The sequence below is a fragment of the Notolepis coatsorum genome (genome assembly GCF_963971535.1).
Source record: "Notolepis coatsorum genome assembly, chromosome: 2".
NCBI lineage: Eukaryota > Metazoa > Chordata > Actinopteri > Aulopiformes > Paralepididae > Notolepis > Notolepis coatsorum.
The window spans coordinates 105,093,726-105,107,837 of NC_140166.1; the positions used below are offsets into that span (position 1 = coordinate 105,093,726).

A 14,112-nucleotide genomic window follows, 5' to 3' on the forward strand; every position below is an offset into this window, starting at 1 on the left:
GTGTTCTCATAGTGATTCCTTCATGTCAACGCTACAGGCCTCCTTTGAATTAATGACTTAATCATAATTAAAATAAATATGACAATATTTGTACGATAAGAAATTACGCATTTGATGTCGGAAAAATAAATAATATGGATTCATCTGATCACAGGGCAGCTGGATTAATCATATCTGAACCAGCTATTTTGGACAAATGTATAATTACTTTAATTACTCAGATATTCAAACACAATTATGCAATTATTGTGAAATGATTGAAAATAATAATTATTTAATGCCTTCTGTGGAATTTGTATTTCTTATTTATTACATATCTGTTTTAATGGTATACAATGGGACAGACCTTTGTTTGATATAAACCTGCATTCCTTCGAATATATCATTAATCAATTGAAATTATATTGAAATACACTATATAGCCTATACACCAACACTGAAATGACAGTGGATGAATAAATAAATAAGAACTAAAGCTAATCGCATGGAAATAGACTGCATTAATATTCCATAACAAGTCTTGTGTGTGCCAGTATGGCCTACGTGTCTAATGAATGAACAGTATAGGCTTAATATATTCTAGTTACTTGTTTCATTAGGATTTAGTAGATACTAATATATGCTCTGCCCTACGTACAGTATAAGTTACCTATACTGTACATAGGGCAGAGCATATAGTATCTACTCAATCCTAATGCAACAAGTCATTAATGGAATAATAAGCCTATACTGCGTTAATTCATTACGCCGTAGGCATTAATGGAATAATAAGCCTATACTGGCGCTTTTCCACTGCATGGTACCTACTCTACTCTACTCTACTCTACTCGGTATTTTCGGTTTTCCATTACCAAAGTACCTGGTACCAGGCTGGTACCAGGTACTTTTTCGGTACTTTTTTAGTCCCTGCTCGAGTCTGGTTCCAAGCGCGAGCCAAGCGGGTAGAACTGGTACTATAAAAGTCACGTGAAACACTGCAGACCACTGATTGGTCAGAAGAGAGACGCGTCACTAGTTGGAGAGTCTGAACTGGTCTGAATGAAAACAGAAAGCCGCCATCTTTAATGTCTCGCATAGGATTTCATTATGGTTGCAGCAGGCACAAGTTCAATAAACAAACGATACAGTCACTGTGTATTCTGCCTCATTTATTGATTAAACAAAACCGACATCAACACAATTTGCCACCGAGCGGAGAGTTTAGTCTCGCAAAAAGATCGCTGACTTGTTAAGGCTTAATCTCCACAACGGTGGAAGGAATGTTCTAATGTGCTAATGTTGTGCTAGCGTTTTAGCATGGCTATCGTACATAGCGGGTTCAATATAACTCGATATTGATTGTTTGTATGAGTAACGTTAATGCTAGTAGAATAGACACAACGTGAGGTAATCACCATCCATTTTAAACCGGTTATTACCTAATGCTAACGTTAGCAAATAGACGCGACTGGTAACGTTACAGCGTTGTTGTTAGCCTAATGCTAACGTTAACGTTAGCATATATAGACAGCCTAGCTGACGTTAACGCTTGTAGAATAGACACAATGAGGGGTAACGTTAGCGTTAGCAGAATAGACACAACGAGAGTCTCGTTAATGTTGTTATTGATTGATTGAAAACGGTGTTTTACTCTGGCTTGCCAAGCTCATAGCCCCTTTCGTGACTGTGATGCACCGAGTGAATCCACAGTCACTTGCTCCTTAATAGAAAACCAACCTAGATTTACCATGAAGGACTGGTTCTGGCCGAACCGTTCGTTATACAAGTATCACAGAGACATTTCAAAGGTACTCACAGTTGCACGAGGGTTTCGGACAGAGATACGGGATGGTTTGAAAGCTCGCCGTTGCTAATAAACATTTTAAATATTTTTTATAAACTGCTCAACACTGCATTATTTCCGGCGTTGGCTGCCTGGTGTGATCACAGCGCATGCGCATCATGCACCCAACGCCGGAAATAATGCCGTTTTGAGCAGTTTATAAAAAATATTTAAAATGTTTATTAGCAACGCCGAGCTTTCAAACCATCCCGTATCTCTGTCCGAAACCCTCGTGCAACTGTGAGTACATTTGAAATGTCTCTGTGATACTTGTATAACGAACAGTTCGGCCAGAACCAGTCCTTCAGGGTAAATCTAGGTTGGTTTCCTATTGAGGATCAAGTGATTGTGGATTCACTCGGTGAGCTCTCATGCTGATCACCAGCAGCCCCGCCTCCCCACACGGAGACAAACTGAGTACTTTATTTTAGTACCTGCAGTGGAAAAGCAACATGGTATCAGGTACCTAAAGCGAGTAGAGTAGAGTAGAGTAGAGTCAAGTAGGTACTATGCAGTGGAAAAGCGCCATACTGCATTCATTCATTACGCCATAGGCATTAATGAAATAATAAGCCTATACTGCGTTCATTCATTACGCCGTAGGCATTAATGGAATAATAAGAATATACTGCGTTCATTCATTATGCCGTAGGCTACAGTACTGCACGCGCGCGTGTGTGCGTGTGTGTGTGTGCGCGCGCGCTGCGGCATGGGTACCACGAGCTGTACTTTATATGATGACAATACATTAATCTAATCTCATTTCGATGGGTCGCAACTTGCATTTCTCCCAGACGGCACTGCAGCAGACTCGCAAGGCACTTCCGCATCCATCTTCTAACCGGCTGCATCATTACTTTGCCTTATAAGGACCTCTGGAGGCGTTGTTTTGTATGCAAATGACCTAGACGGGAACGCGCATTCGAGTTTAAGACATGGTGTCATTCTCCAAGCAGATGTCACAGGTGCGACCGTTTGAGCCACTTAAGACATATTACCAGCACGTTCGGGACTCAGAGTGAACTTGTCATTGATTCTCTCTCAGTCGGTTCCAAGATAAGTCTTCCAAGAGAACTCTTTGCAACATTTTGGGGAATGAGATCCATTGTGCGGATGAGATACTAGCACAAACACGTCCATACTGTAGGTGTGCAATTTGCTCCTGATTTGCTTCAGCGCAGTTTGCTCGAGGAGAAGTCTGCAACTGCCAGCGCTGTTGCCAGATATCAGGAAGGGGGGGGAAATAAACCCGAAATGAGGGAGAGGGAATTAAGCTCTTATTATTCTTGTTATTGCTGTTATTGCTTCCATTGTTATGAATGAGAGAACCCACACAGCAGGAGATTTGCGAGCGACAATTATGCAGCACGTTCACAATGATGAAATAACAAGACTTCTACTGGTGTATCATTTGTAATATAAATTAATTTATCAATACATTCATTGATCATGGATGTATTATAAAAAAAATTGCTTGGTCTGTGCTTCATGCAGACTCCTTACCTTGAACAACGTCTTCTAATATTGATTTATTTTTCTTTCTCTGCAGGGGGTTTTGAATTTTGAGGTGGCAGTTTAAAAAAAGGAAAATAAACACTAAACTATAGCTTACAGTTGCAGTGGTTACCTGACGTCACCAGTTGCAGTGCATTCTCGTAGTTGGGGTGTAACGCATCAAGCATGATCCTGATCCAAGTCAATATTTTGTTTGTCCACTCACCGGTTTGTATGACAACGTGGTATCCTCCACAGCACTGGCGGTCAGGGAGAGGTGGGATGAGCCTGCCTCCACAGCACACAGCCTGAGAAGAGGAGGAGGAGGAGGACAGGTACTGTCCTTCACAGCATAGATGATCCTCCTGCCTGCTGTACAAGACCCCGTCACAGCACGCCTGATACACACACACATTTGCGACATAAACATAAATACAAAAATAAATATACATATTTCAAACATGAAATGTATTATTGTTTGGTCCAAATCACTGCTAAAATAATTATTTAAACGAAATGATTAATAGGCCTACTGTATGTCTTAATAATCTTTTAATCACACTTGCACACATGGGCAATTAAAAAAAGAAATGTACCCATGTGTGTTAACTTGATTATAGAAGTTATAGAAACTACATGTTCATAAAGTAAAAAAAGGAAAATGAAAATAATGATTTGTGGTAAACTGTTACGGTTAGACATGGTGGTGATGGTGGAGGTAGAACCCAATATAGCAGGACAAGAGCGAGTAGAGACGAAGCAGGAGTCGATGGTCACAATTAACAAGCTTTACTTGAAGGCAGCAGACAAAAGTACACTTCAAGGCCACAAACATTTCATTTGTAAGTAGACTTGTAAGTAGAAGAAATGCTTGGTTTTCATCTTTTCATAGGCTATGTTGACAATTTAAAAAAAAAGTATATTACACCGGCATTATCCTTTAAAGGCCCAATCAGTGATCCAAACATAAACAAATTATCCAAATACCAACAAAGATCATAAACATAATAATGTTTTCATTCTCTTGTTCAGTCGTTCTCAACCAGGGGTCCAGGGAACCCCGGGGTCATTGGGGGAGTTCCTGGGGGTCCCCAGAAAGATGGGGCCAGTAGCCCAATCAGAGAATAGAGTAAAAGTGACTGTGGTGGTTTCGTGTTCTCAGTTAGTGTAATGCAGTAACTGAGAGGAAACATCACTGGGTCCAAACTGTTCCCGAGCAACAACATTTCAGTGAAACTGTCTATACAATGGGTTACGTTTCAATAAGTAACATTATGGGAAATGTGCTTACCGTCTACCGAGTCAGACAAGAAGATAGATGCCAATTTCCTCTTTGTGCATTCAATAGAAAGTTATCTGGCTACAAGGTAGCTGGTCTGTATCTGTTTCTGTTCATTTGGAACTCACGTGGCTACCTTGCTGCTGGATAGCTTTCTACTGAACACACAAGAGGAAATTGGTATCTGGAGAAGCACATTTCCCATGTTCCTTTTAAGTTCCATCTACAGATCGAACTCTTTCAAGAATGGATGTGAATATACTCCACATTGAGGTGATTACAAATCTGAGATTGGGGCTTTAAAAGAGCACTCTATATACTGTATACACAAATGTGTGTGTTACTGTCTGTGTCATCTGATGCCGACCAGGGGTGGAAAGTACTTGAGTAATTGTACTTTGTTACAATACTTAGGTACTGTTTTGGGGGATTTGTACTTTACTCAAGTATTATTAGGTTTGTATACATGTACTTTTACTCAATTACATTTGAGAGAAAAAAAACCTACTTGTTACTCCTTACAGTACATTTAAAATGCAGACCTACAAAGTACAAAGTACAAATCTCGCAGGTCCAACCATTTTAATTAGTATATTTGTTTCTCTGGCTGAACTAACATTAACGTTATTAATCCTGCGGCCGCAATTTATTTAAAAACAGCCAATCAAATCCCCATCAATGCAAAATTAGACTAGAAAGTGGGGATCTTTTATTAAACACCTGCTATCAGAAGACAGTCAGAAAAAAAGTTTTTAGTTTTACTTTTTAGTACTTAAGTACATTTAAAAGTAAAAACTTTTGACTTTTACTCAAGTTTGTTTTTAGCCAGATACTCTGACTTTTACTTGAGTACGATTTTGAGACGGTACCCATACTTTCACTTAACCTGTTAAGCTGTAGCCCTATTTTCAGAAATTCCGCCTAAGGTACATGCCCAAGTAAATGGAAGATTGCTCCACTTCTACAAGGTCAATTAGCATGTTCTTGGTATCTAGGAAAATCTAGGGACCTGGGGGTATGTATTCCCAGTGTCAGAAATATTGTGTCTGTTACTAGGCTTGAGTAAATTGGGATGAAACAAAGGATAATATAAATTATGATATTTTCTTGCATCTTTGCCGGTGAATAACACCAGGTTATAATTGTGCCGCATCACTGAACTCATTCAGCACCTTCTTGAGATCAAGTGTACAAAGAAATCTAAGCAAATGCATAAAGGGAAGATGACTAAACAGAAGGATTTGTAGACAGTAATAAATTATAATCCATTTTAATTATAAATTCATATTTGACTTTGAACTTGACCTTGGCCTTACTATGGCCAAATCATACATATATGGATAGGGAAAATGCTCCCCTTTCCAATGGCAGTGTTAAATCTGGATTTAGTCATTTCCTCGCAGTTTTACGATAAATAATAATAATTATTAATAATAATTAGCATTTTTCCTGATAAATTCATATTTTCGGTAAATCAGCGGTAAAAATTTAAATATACACTTTGACTGCTGTTTTGATAGGGTTAAGGTATGTACTCTTGGCTACATTTGAAAAAGAAACACAACCTCTTAACATCCAAGGGCCCACATGTGGGACGATTCGCGACGCGCCACTTTGCCCACCTCTAGCGGCTCAGTTGTGGATTTCTTTTAATACAATATATATATAGAATTAAAGCCCTATTTGTTGCCTGTCAATTGCCCTTCCAGGGGACAAAATCCGTTCAGCGGTTCTCGAGTTACATGCTGATATGTGTGTTACATGCCAAAGTACACGGCAAAGTACACAACACGTACACGACTCCCGGGGCTCTAGCTCCGTCAATCATTTGGCGATCTCGAAAATCTTTGGACAGGGTTGTAGCCAATGAGTGTGGCTTTCCAATGATACCCCACGTGGGGATCTAATACGGTCTCTATTGATCGATTTATGATAAAAAAAAACAGGGTCCCCTTACAGCTTAACAGGTTAAGTATAATTTCTGGGTACTTTTTACACCCCTGTTGCCGACACAGTGGGGAGAGGAGGGGGGGGGGTGTGGGGGGGGGGGGGGGCAGACGTATGGCGTGCTGGTATGCTTTGCCAACTTGGCTCGCATTCAATGACACAAGGATGGTTACCGTATGAAGACGACAAGTTAATCTGTTTAGTGGAAACAACAGCCCTTCCCGCATAAATAAGTGTGTGTGTGTGTGTGTGTGTGTGTGTGTGTGTGTGTGTGTGTGTGTGTGTGTGTGTGTGTGTGTGTGTGTGTGTGTGTGTGTGTGTGTGTGTGTGTGTGTGTGTGTGTGTGTGTGTGTGTGTGTGTGTGTGTGTGTGTGTGTGTGTGTGTGTGTACTGGAGTCAAGAGTTTTCAAGTCAAGTCAAGAGTTTTATTTGTCACAGCATACAAGTATACAATGAAATGGGGGTGGTCTTGCCCGCAACAATGTGCATTACAGTGGTACAACATATATAGAATCCAATAAAAAACAACATTGTGCAATAAACAGGTAACAGGTAACATGGTGTGACATCTCAGTATCTGTACATAGTTATTTACAGAACATATAGGACATGCTAGGTAGCTTTAGTAGTGCAATACACTGTTCCTGTTGTTATACTAATTTAAAGTGGCCTTTCCTTTTGACCATAAGTGTGCGTGTGTGCGGCATGAGTGTGTGCCCGCTCATGTTAAAGTGGCTGCTAGTGTGTGAGCGTGCGTGTCGTGTGTGTGCTCATGTGTGCTTGTGTGTGGATAGTTCAGTGTTCTGTGGCACTCAATGTGCATTGTTCAAGGCTCTGATGGCCTGGGGGAAGAAGCTGAGCCTAAGCCTCTCTGTCCTAGTAGCTGGGGTTCGCAGGCGTCTGCCTGACCTCAGCAGTTGGAACAGGCTGTTATTGGGGTGGTGGGGGTCTTTCATTATCCTGCAGGCTCTGGATTTGCACCTCATGTTGTATAGAACCTGCAGGGGAGGTAGCGCAATACCCGTGGTACGCTCGGCTGAGCGCACCACTCTCTGTAGGGCCTTCCTGTCCTGTGCCGTGCTGTTTCCATACCAGGCAGTGATGTTTCCGGTCAAGATGTTCTCTACAGCTCCTGAGTAGAAGGACTGGAATGAGTGCATGTGGGATTGATGTGGTGATACTTCCTGACTTGTAGCCTATTGTGTCTTGGTAGTAAAGCTGTGAGTACAGTGGTGAGTCCAGGGTGGACATTTACCATGCATTTTATAAGCTCTTTTTGCATGAAATTGCAAAGAAATTGCATGTAGATGTGTTTGAAACAGTGAGGATGAGAAATGGTCTGATCTTGCTGTAAACAAATATTTTTTGATTTGCCTTCTTGACTAAGCTATTGTTGTGATGTGTGTAAGTGAGGTGTGTGTCAAGAGTTACTTAAAGGTATAAATTACTACCTGTTGTCTTTAACTATAGTGTCTGTCTGCTGTCTTCATAACCACACTGTGTCTGCAGTGGCGTCATTTCAGTAAAAGGCTAGGTATGGCGAGGACGGGGGGGGGGGTGGTGGTAAAGGGGGTGTATTTTTTTTGTCAAATCAGTTGTGCAATAGTCACTTTTGGTGAGTTGTTTCTATACAATTCAGTTATATGACATTTAGGTATGACACAGGACTACACAAGCATTTTTAGTATAGAAATGTGTTAACAGACTAAAGCAGGGAACCACAATATTTTGCATACGAATTATGCAGAATGTAATATCATAACTGTCTATAACTTTTCTTGCAATTGAGCCAATTTTCCTTAGGTACGTTTTTGAGGTGTGTGTTCAACAGAATGTAGTATCAAAAACCCATTCACAAAAAGTATGGGTTACTGAATGCTGAACTGCACTATTATAATCACTAAGCCAGACCTTACCTGTGTCCCTGTATCACTTGTCTCTGCTGCCCTTTGATTAAAAAACGTCCCTATGTCCATTTTCCCTTTTTTTTGGGCATATTTCAGTTAGTCACAGTAAGATTCACCTAGTAAAAGTGAGATCATTGACAATATCAAAACATGCTAGGGCTGTACCGAATAGTTCGAAGCTTCGTTCATAATGTTGACATTCGAATTCTAAATCAACATAAAAAGATTTAATTACAAATTATTATTATTTTCTATTTTTTTTACATTTTTATTTGCCAAGGTATGGCGAGTGCCATACCTTGCCATACCAAAATGACGCCCCTGTGTGTCTGTACTTCTTTATTACAATTTTTTATCTCCCGTCCTCCCCAATTTTTTAACTCACCAGCCACTACTGACACACACATTGGGGGATGTTTTATAAATATAATATAATAATTTGTGCTTCACCTAAAAATTTGGTCAGCAGCCTCCACTGCCCTCCTTCCCCCATGCTGCTATGATGCCTGCATTTCCCCAAGGGGATCAATAAAGGAATATCTTATCTTATCTTAAAAGGAAAGATGAAATTACCTACCTGGGTTCCACCCTAGAGGCAAATCTTTCCTTTGACAAAATGGGATCCAATGTAATAAAACTAAGTCAACCAACGAACTAGATTCCTGTACCGGATCTCCTCTCTGGTAAACAAGAATACCTTGAAGACTCTAACAGGAGCACTCATTCAAGGGTACTACGACTATACTTGCACCTCATGGTACCAAAGCACCTCAAGGGCACTAAAAACAACAAACATCACAAAACAAACTGGTCAGACTACTGCTTGACCTTACTCCTAAAACCCACCTCACCCCTGCCCACTTTGACAACCTAGGATGGCTTAGAGTAGATGACAGAGTACAGCAACTTGCAATGGGCCTGGTCTACAAGATACACTACACCACTAAGATACCCATGTGCATGTCGAAATACTTCCCAAAGGTCAGTGAATACCATGACCACAACACCAGAGGGAGTTCCACAAATTATGTTCAACCCAGATAAAATAATTTAAAACGTTTTTAAAAAAAAATTAAAAAAAAAGTATAATTTTTTTTAATAAAAGAAAAATCGTCATAACTTAGAAATGTGATTGCATAGGTCTTTGAATCGATATCGCGATTCTGTTTTGATTAATTGCGCAGCCCTACTGTGTACAGTAAGTTAGCTTGGTGATCATCATTGTGATGTAATATAAGCTAAGCTAAAAGGTATAGCTAACAAATTGGCTAGCTACTGTTAGCATACAAGCTTTTACAAACACTGTACTTGCTTTTTCATCCACAACTTTAGATGCATAAGTCCTCTCCATGTTGCTGATTTATACTTTGGTCCTTTAGTGCAAAGTTTAATTTAGCCTACAGTGCTACTGCCACAGTAATGTTACTGACTGGGCTCTCCAAGCCATCTCAAAGCAGGCAATAGGAAATAGGAAATGGTGTTCTCTGATTGGTGTAAAAAAAAAAGTGTCAGAACTGTCAATCATTCAAGCCCTATTAAAATGTATGAGTGAGGTTTAGTTTCACTACCCGCCTTTTGTAAACTCAAATACCCTATTTTGATTGGATAATTAGATTCTTAAGCCCAACCTGTGCAGTGTGTGTGCACCTATTTTAGCACTGAGTGATTGACATCTGGTCATTACTGCAGTTATGCGATCAGGCCAGATCAGAGAGCTCAGAGCTGTCACTTGGACATTTTTGAAGAAAAAATAATTCACTGGCATTGTTTTTTCACAGAGGAAAACATTTCTAATAAAAAAGAAAAAATAATAATAATTAAAAAGGAAATATCTATATATTAATAATAAATAAAAAAAATCTTCTGTATATTACTCTTTCTGTATATTACTAGTGAAGCACTGCTTCACTAGTAGTCATGCAATAACCTCCACTGAAGGGGGGGGGGATACAGGTAGTGAAAACAACACAAGCAGTGTAAAAAAATAGGTCAATATAATTTACTATCTAACTAAAGACTCACTTCTTCAACCACTATCTGAAATGATTAAAAAAAAAAAAAAAAAAAAAAATCTAACCCTGACTAACCTTACTGTCATGCACTTGTCCTAATAAACTAACCTACACTGTAACACGCAACACTTGATGAACATTGTTACTCAGCTGATAGAGTTGTACCCTTCTTGCTGTCTTGTCGTACAGAACTTGTAAGTCGCTTTGGATAAAAGCGTTAGCTAAATGACTAAATGTAAATGTAAATGTAACTGAAATATATATTCACAGTATTCACAGTGTCACATAAGGTGCAGTATGCATAAGGTAGTGTTATAATTGACTATCTAACTGAAATATACATTATTCATTATTCACAGTATCACAGTATCCACATAAGGTGCAGTATGCATAAGGTAGTGTTATTGTCCTACTTGGGTTCCTATTAGGTCTAGGTCGAGCAGCAGTCCCTGCCCACTGTTGTGGAGCCTGATGGCCACTGGTATGAAGGACTGTTGAGTGTCGGGGGGTATGAGTCTGTGGCTTCCTTGTCACCTTCACCTAATATGTTTTGATCTGGTCAGGTGCGCTGTCACCTAATATGTTTTGATCTGATCAGGTGCGCTGTCACCTAATATGTTTTGATCTGGTCAGGTGCGCTGTCACCTAATATGTTTTGATCTGGTCAGGTGTGCTGTCACCTAATATGTTTTGATCTGGTCAGGTGCGCTGTCACCTAATATGTTTTGATCTGGTCAGGTGAGCTGTCACCTAATATGTTTTGATCTGTGTCTGGTTAGGTGTGCCGTCACGCGTCACCTAATATGTGTTTGCCGTCACGCGTCACCTAATATGTTTTCATCTGTCTGGTCAGGTGTGCCGTCACCGAATATGACATTTTTTGCATCTGTGTCTGGTCAGGTGCGCCATCACCGAATATGTAATTTTTTGCATCTGTGTCTGGTCACGTGCGCCGTCACCTAATGTTAATACGTTTTCATCTGTGTCCACTGACCACTGACACACACAGTGGGGGATGTTTTAAAAATATAATTTAATATATAATATAATATAATAATTTGTGCTTCACCAAAAAATTTGGTCAGCAGCCGCCACTGTACCCTACTCACTTTTTACACTGCACGATTGCAGGCTAAAACCACCAATAGTAGCCCCTTGCTGTAAACTCACTCCCAAGTTGAAATACTGCTGCGTCGTTGCCTGCATTTGATATGTTTCAGGTTGCAGACTGGATAAGAGATTAAAGGTCCCCTCTACTAAAACAAGTAGTATTTACAGTGTGAAGTCATCACTCTTACTAACTTTGTCACTCTTACTAACCCCATCACTCTTAGTAACTCTGTCACTCTTACTAACCCCATCACTCTTACTAACTTTGTCACTCTTACTAACCCCATCACTCTTAGTAACCCCATCACTCTTAGTAATTCTGTCACGCGTACTAACTCCATCACTCTTACTAACTCCATCACTCTTACTAACTCTGTCACTCATACTAACCCCATCACTCTTACTAACTCTGTTACTCTTACTAACTGTCACTCTTACTAACTCTGTCACTCGTACTAACTCCATCACTCGTACTAACTCCATCATTCTTACTAATTACATCACTCTTAGTAACCCCATCACTCTTACTTACTCTGTCACTTTTACTAACTCCATCACTATTACTAACTCCATCACTCTTACTAACTACATCACTCTTACTAACTCCATCACTCTTACTAACTCCATCACTCTTACTAACTCTGTTACTCTTACTAACTGTCACTCTTACTAACTCTGTCACTCGTACTAACTCCATCACTCTTACTAACTTCATCACTCTTACTAACTCCATCACTATTACTAACTCCATCACTCTTACTAACTTCATCACTCTTACTAACTCCATCACTCTTACTAACTCCATCAATCTTACTAACTCCATCACTCTTACTAACTCCATCACTCTTACTAACTCTGTCACACTTACTAACTTGGTCACTCTCACTAACTCCATCACTCTTACTAACTCCATCACTCTTACTAACTTCATCACTCTTACTAACTCCATCACTCTTACTAACTCCATCACTCTTACTAACTACATCACTCTTAGTAACCCCATCACTCTTACTTACTCTGTCACTTTTACTAACTCCATCACTATTACTAACTCCATCACTCTTACTAACTCCATCACTATTACTAACTCCATCACTCTTACTAACTCCATCACTCTTACTAACTCTGTTACTCTTACTAACTGTCACTCTTACTAACTCTGTCACTCGTACTAACCCCATCACTCATACTAACTCCATCACTATTACTAACTCCATCACTCTTACTAACTTCATCACTCTTATTAACTCCATCACTATTACTAACTCCATCAATCTTACTAACTTCATCACTCTTACTAACTCCATCACTCTTACTAACTCCATCAATCTTACTAACTCCATCACTATTACTAACTCCATCACTCTTACTAACTTCATCACTCTTACTAACTCCATCACTCTTACTAACTCCATCAATCTTACTAACTTCATCACTCTTACTAACTCCATCACTCTTACTAACTCCATCACTCTTACTAACTGTCACACTTACTAACTTGGTCACTCTCACTAACTCCATCACTCTTAATAAATATGTCACTCTTACTAACTCCATCACTCTTACTAACTCCATCACTCTTACTAACTCCATCACTCTTACTAACTTGGTCACTCTCACTAACTCCATCACTCTTAATAAATATGTCACTCTTACTAACTACATCACTCTTACTAACTATGTCACTCTTACTAACTTGGTCACTCTTACTAACTCCATCACTCTTACTAACTCCATCACTCTTACTAACTCTGTCACTCTTACTAACTCCATCAATCTTACTAACTCCATCACTCTTACTAACTCCATCACTCTTACTAACTCTGTCACTCTTAATAACTCCATCACTCTTACGAACTCCATCACTCTTAGTAACTCCATCACTCTTAGTAACACTGTCACTCGTACTAACTCCATCACTCTTACTAACTCAATCACTCTAACTAACTCTGTCACTCTTACTAACTCCATCACTCTTACTAACTATGTCACTCCTACTAACTTCATCACTCTTACTAACTGTGTCACTCTTACTAACCCCATCACTCTTACTAACTCCATCACTCTTACTAACTACTGTATGTCACTCCTACTAACTTCATCACTCTTACTAACTATGTCACTCTTACTAACCCCATCACTCTTACTAACTCGGTCACTCTTACTAACTCGGTCACTCTCACTCTTACTAACTCTGTCACTCTTAACTCATTCAGTGCCAGTCACAAGAAAAGGCTGGTTAACTCGCCAACCGTTCAGAGCCAATCACGAGAAAACTCTGGTTTTAATTGTTATTTCTTTTATTAGCTATATCCATTCATTTTTCATCCATCCAGCCTGATGTTATCGTACTAACTCTGTCACTCTTACTAACTCCATCACTCTTAGTAACTCTGTCTAGCCTCTTTGGCGATGGCTAGTATCTGATCTTTTGGCCGCTACAAAAGTGGCTTTTCTGGTCTTTCAGTGCCACAGGAAAGTCTAAATAATTTCCCAAATGACCAGTTGCAGACTCCATGCAGTGATTGAATGTAAAGGAGT

The 14,112-nt window shown here is 39.6% G+C and overlaps 1 protein-coding gene across 1 annotated transcript in view; it reads right to left on the reverse strand.

Annotated features, from left to right (window-relative positions):
* The window catches only part of ush2a (Usher syndrome 2A (autosomal recessive, mild)), a gene marked incomplete at both ends in the record, with an annotated part of 469,579 nt that overhangs the window by 163,887 nt on the left and 291,580 nt on the right, over positions 1-14,112 (reverse strand). Inside the window, 1 exon segment of the mRNA XM_084308263.1 lies at positions 3,543-3,714. Within this exon segment, the coding sequence (XP_084164389.1) occupies positions 3,543-3,714 (172 nt within the window).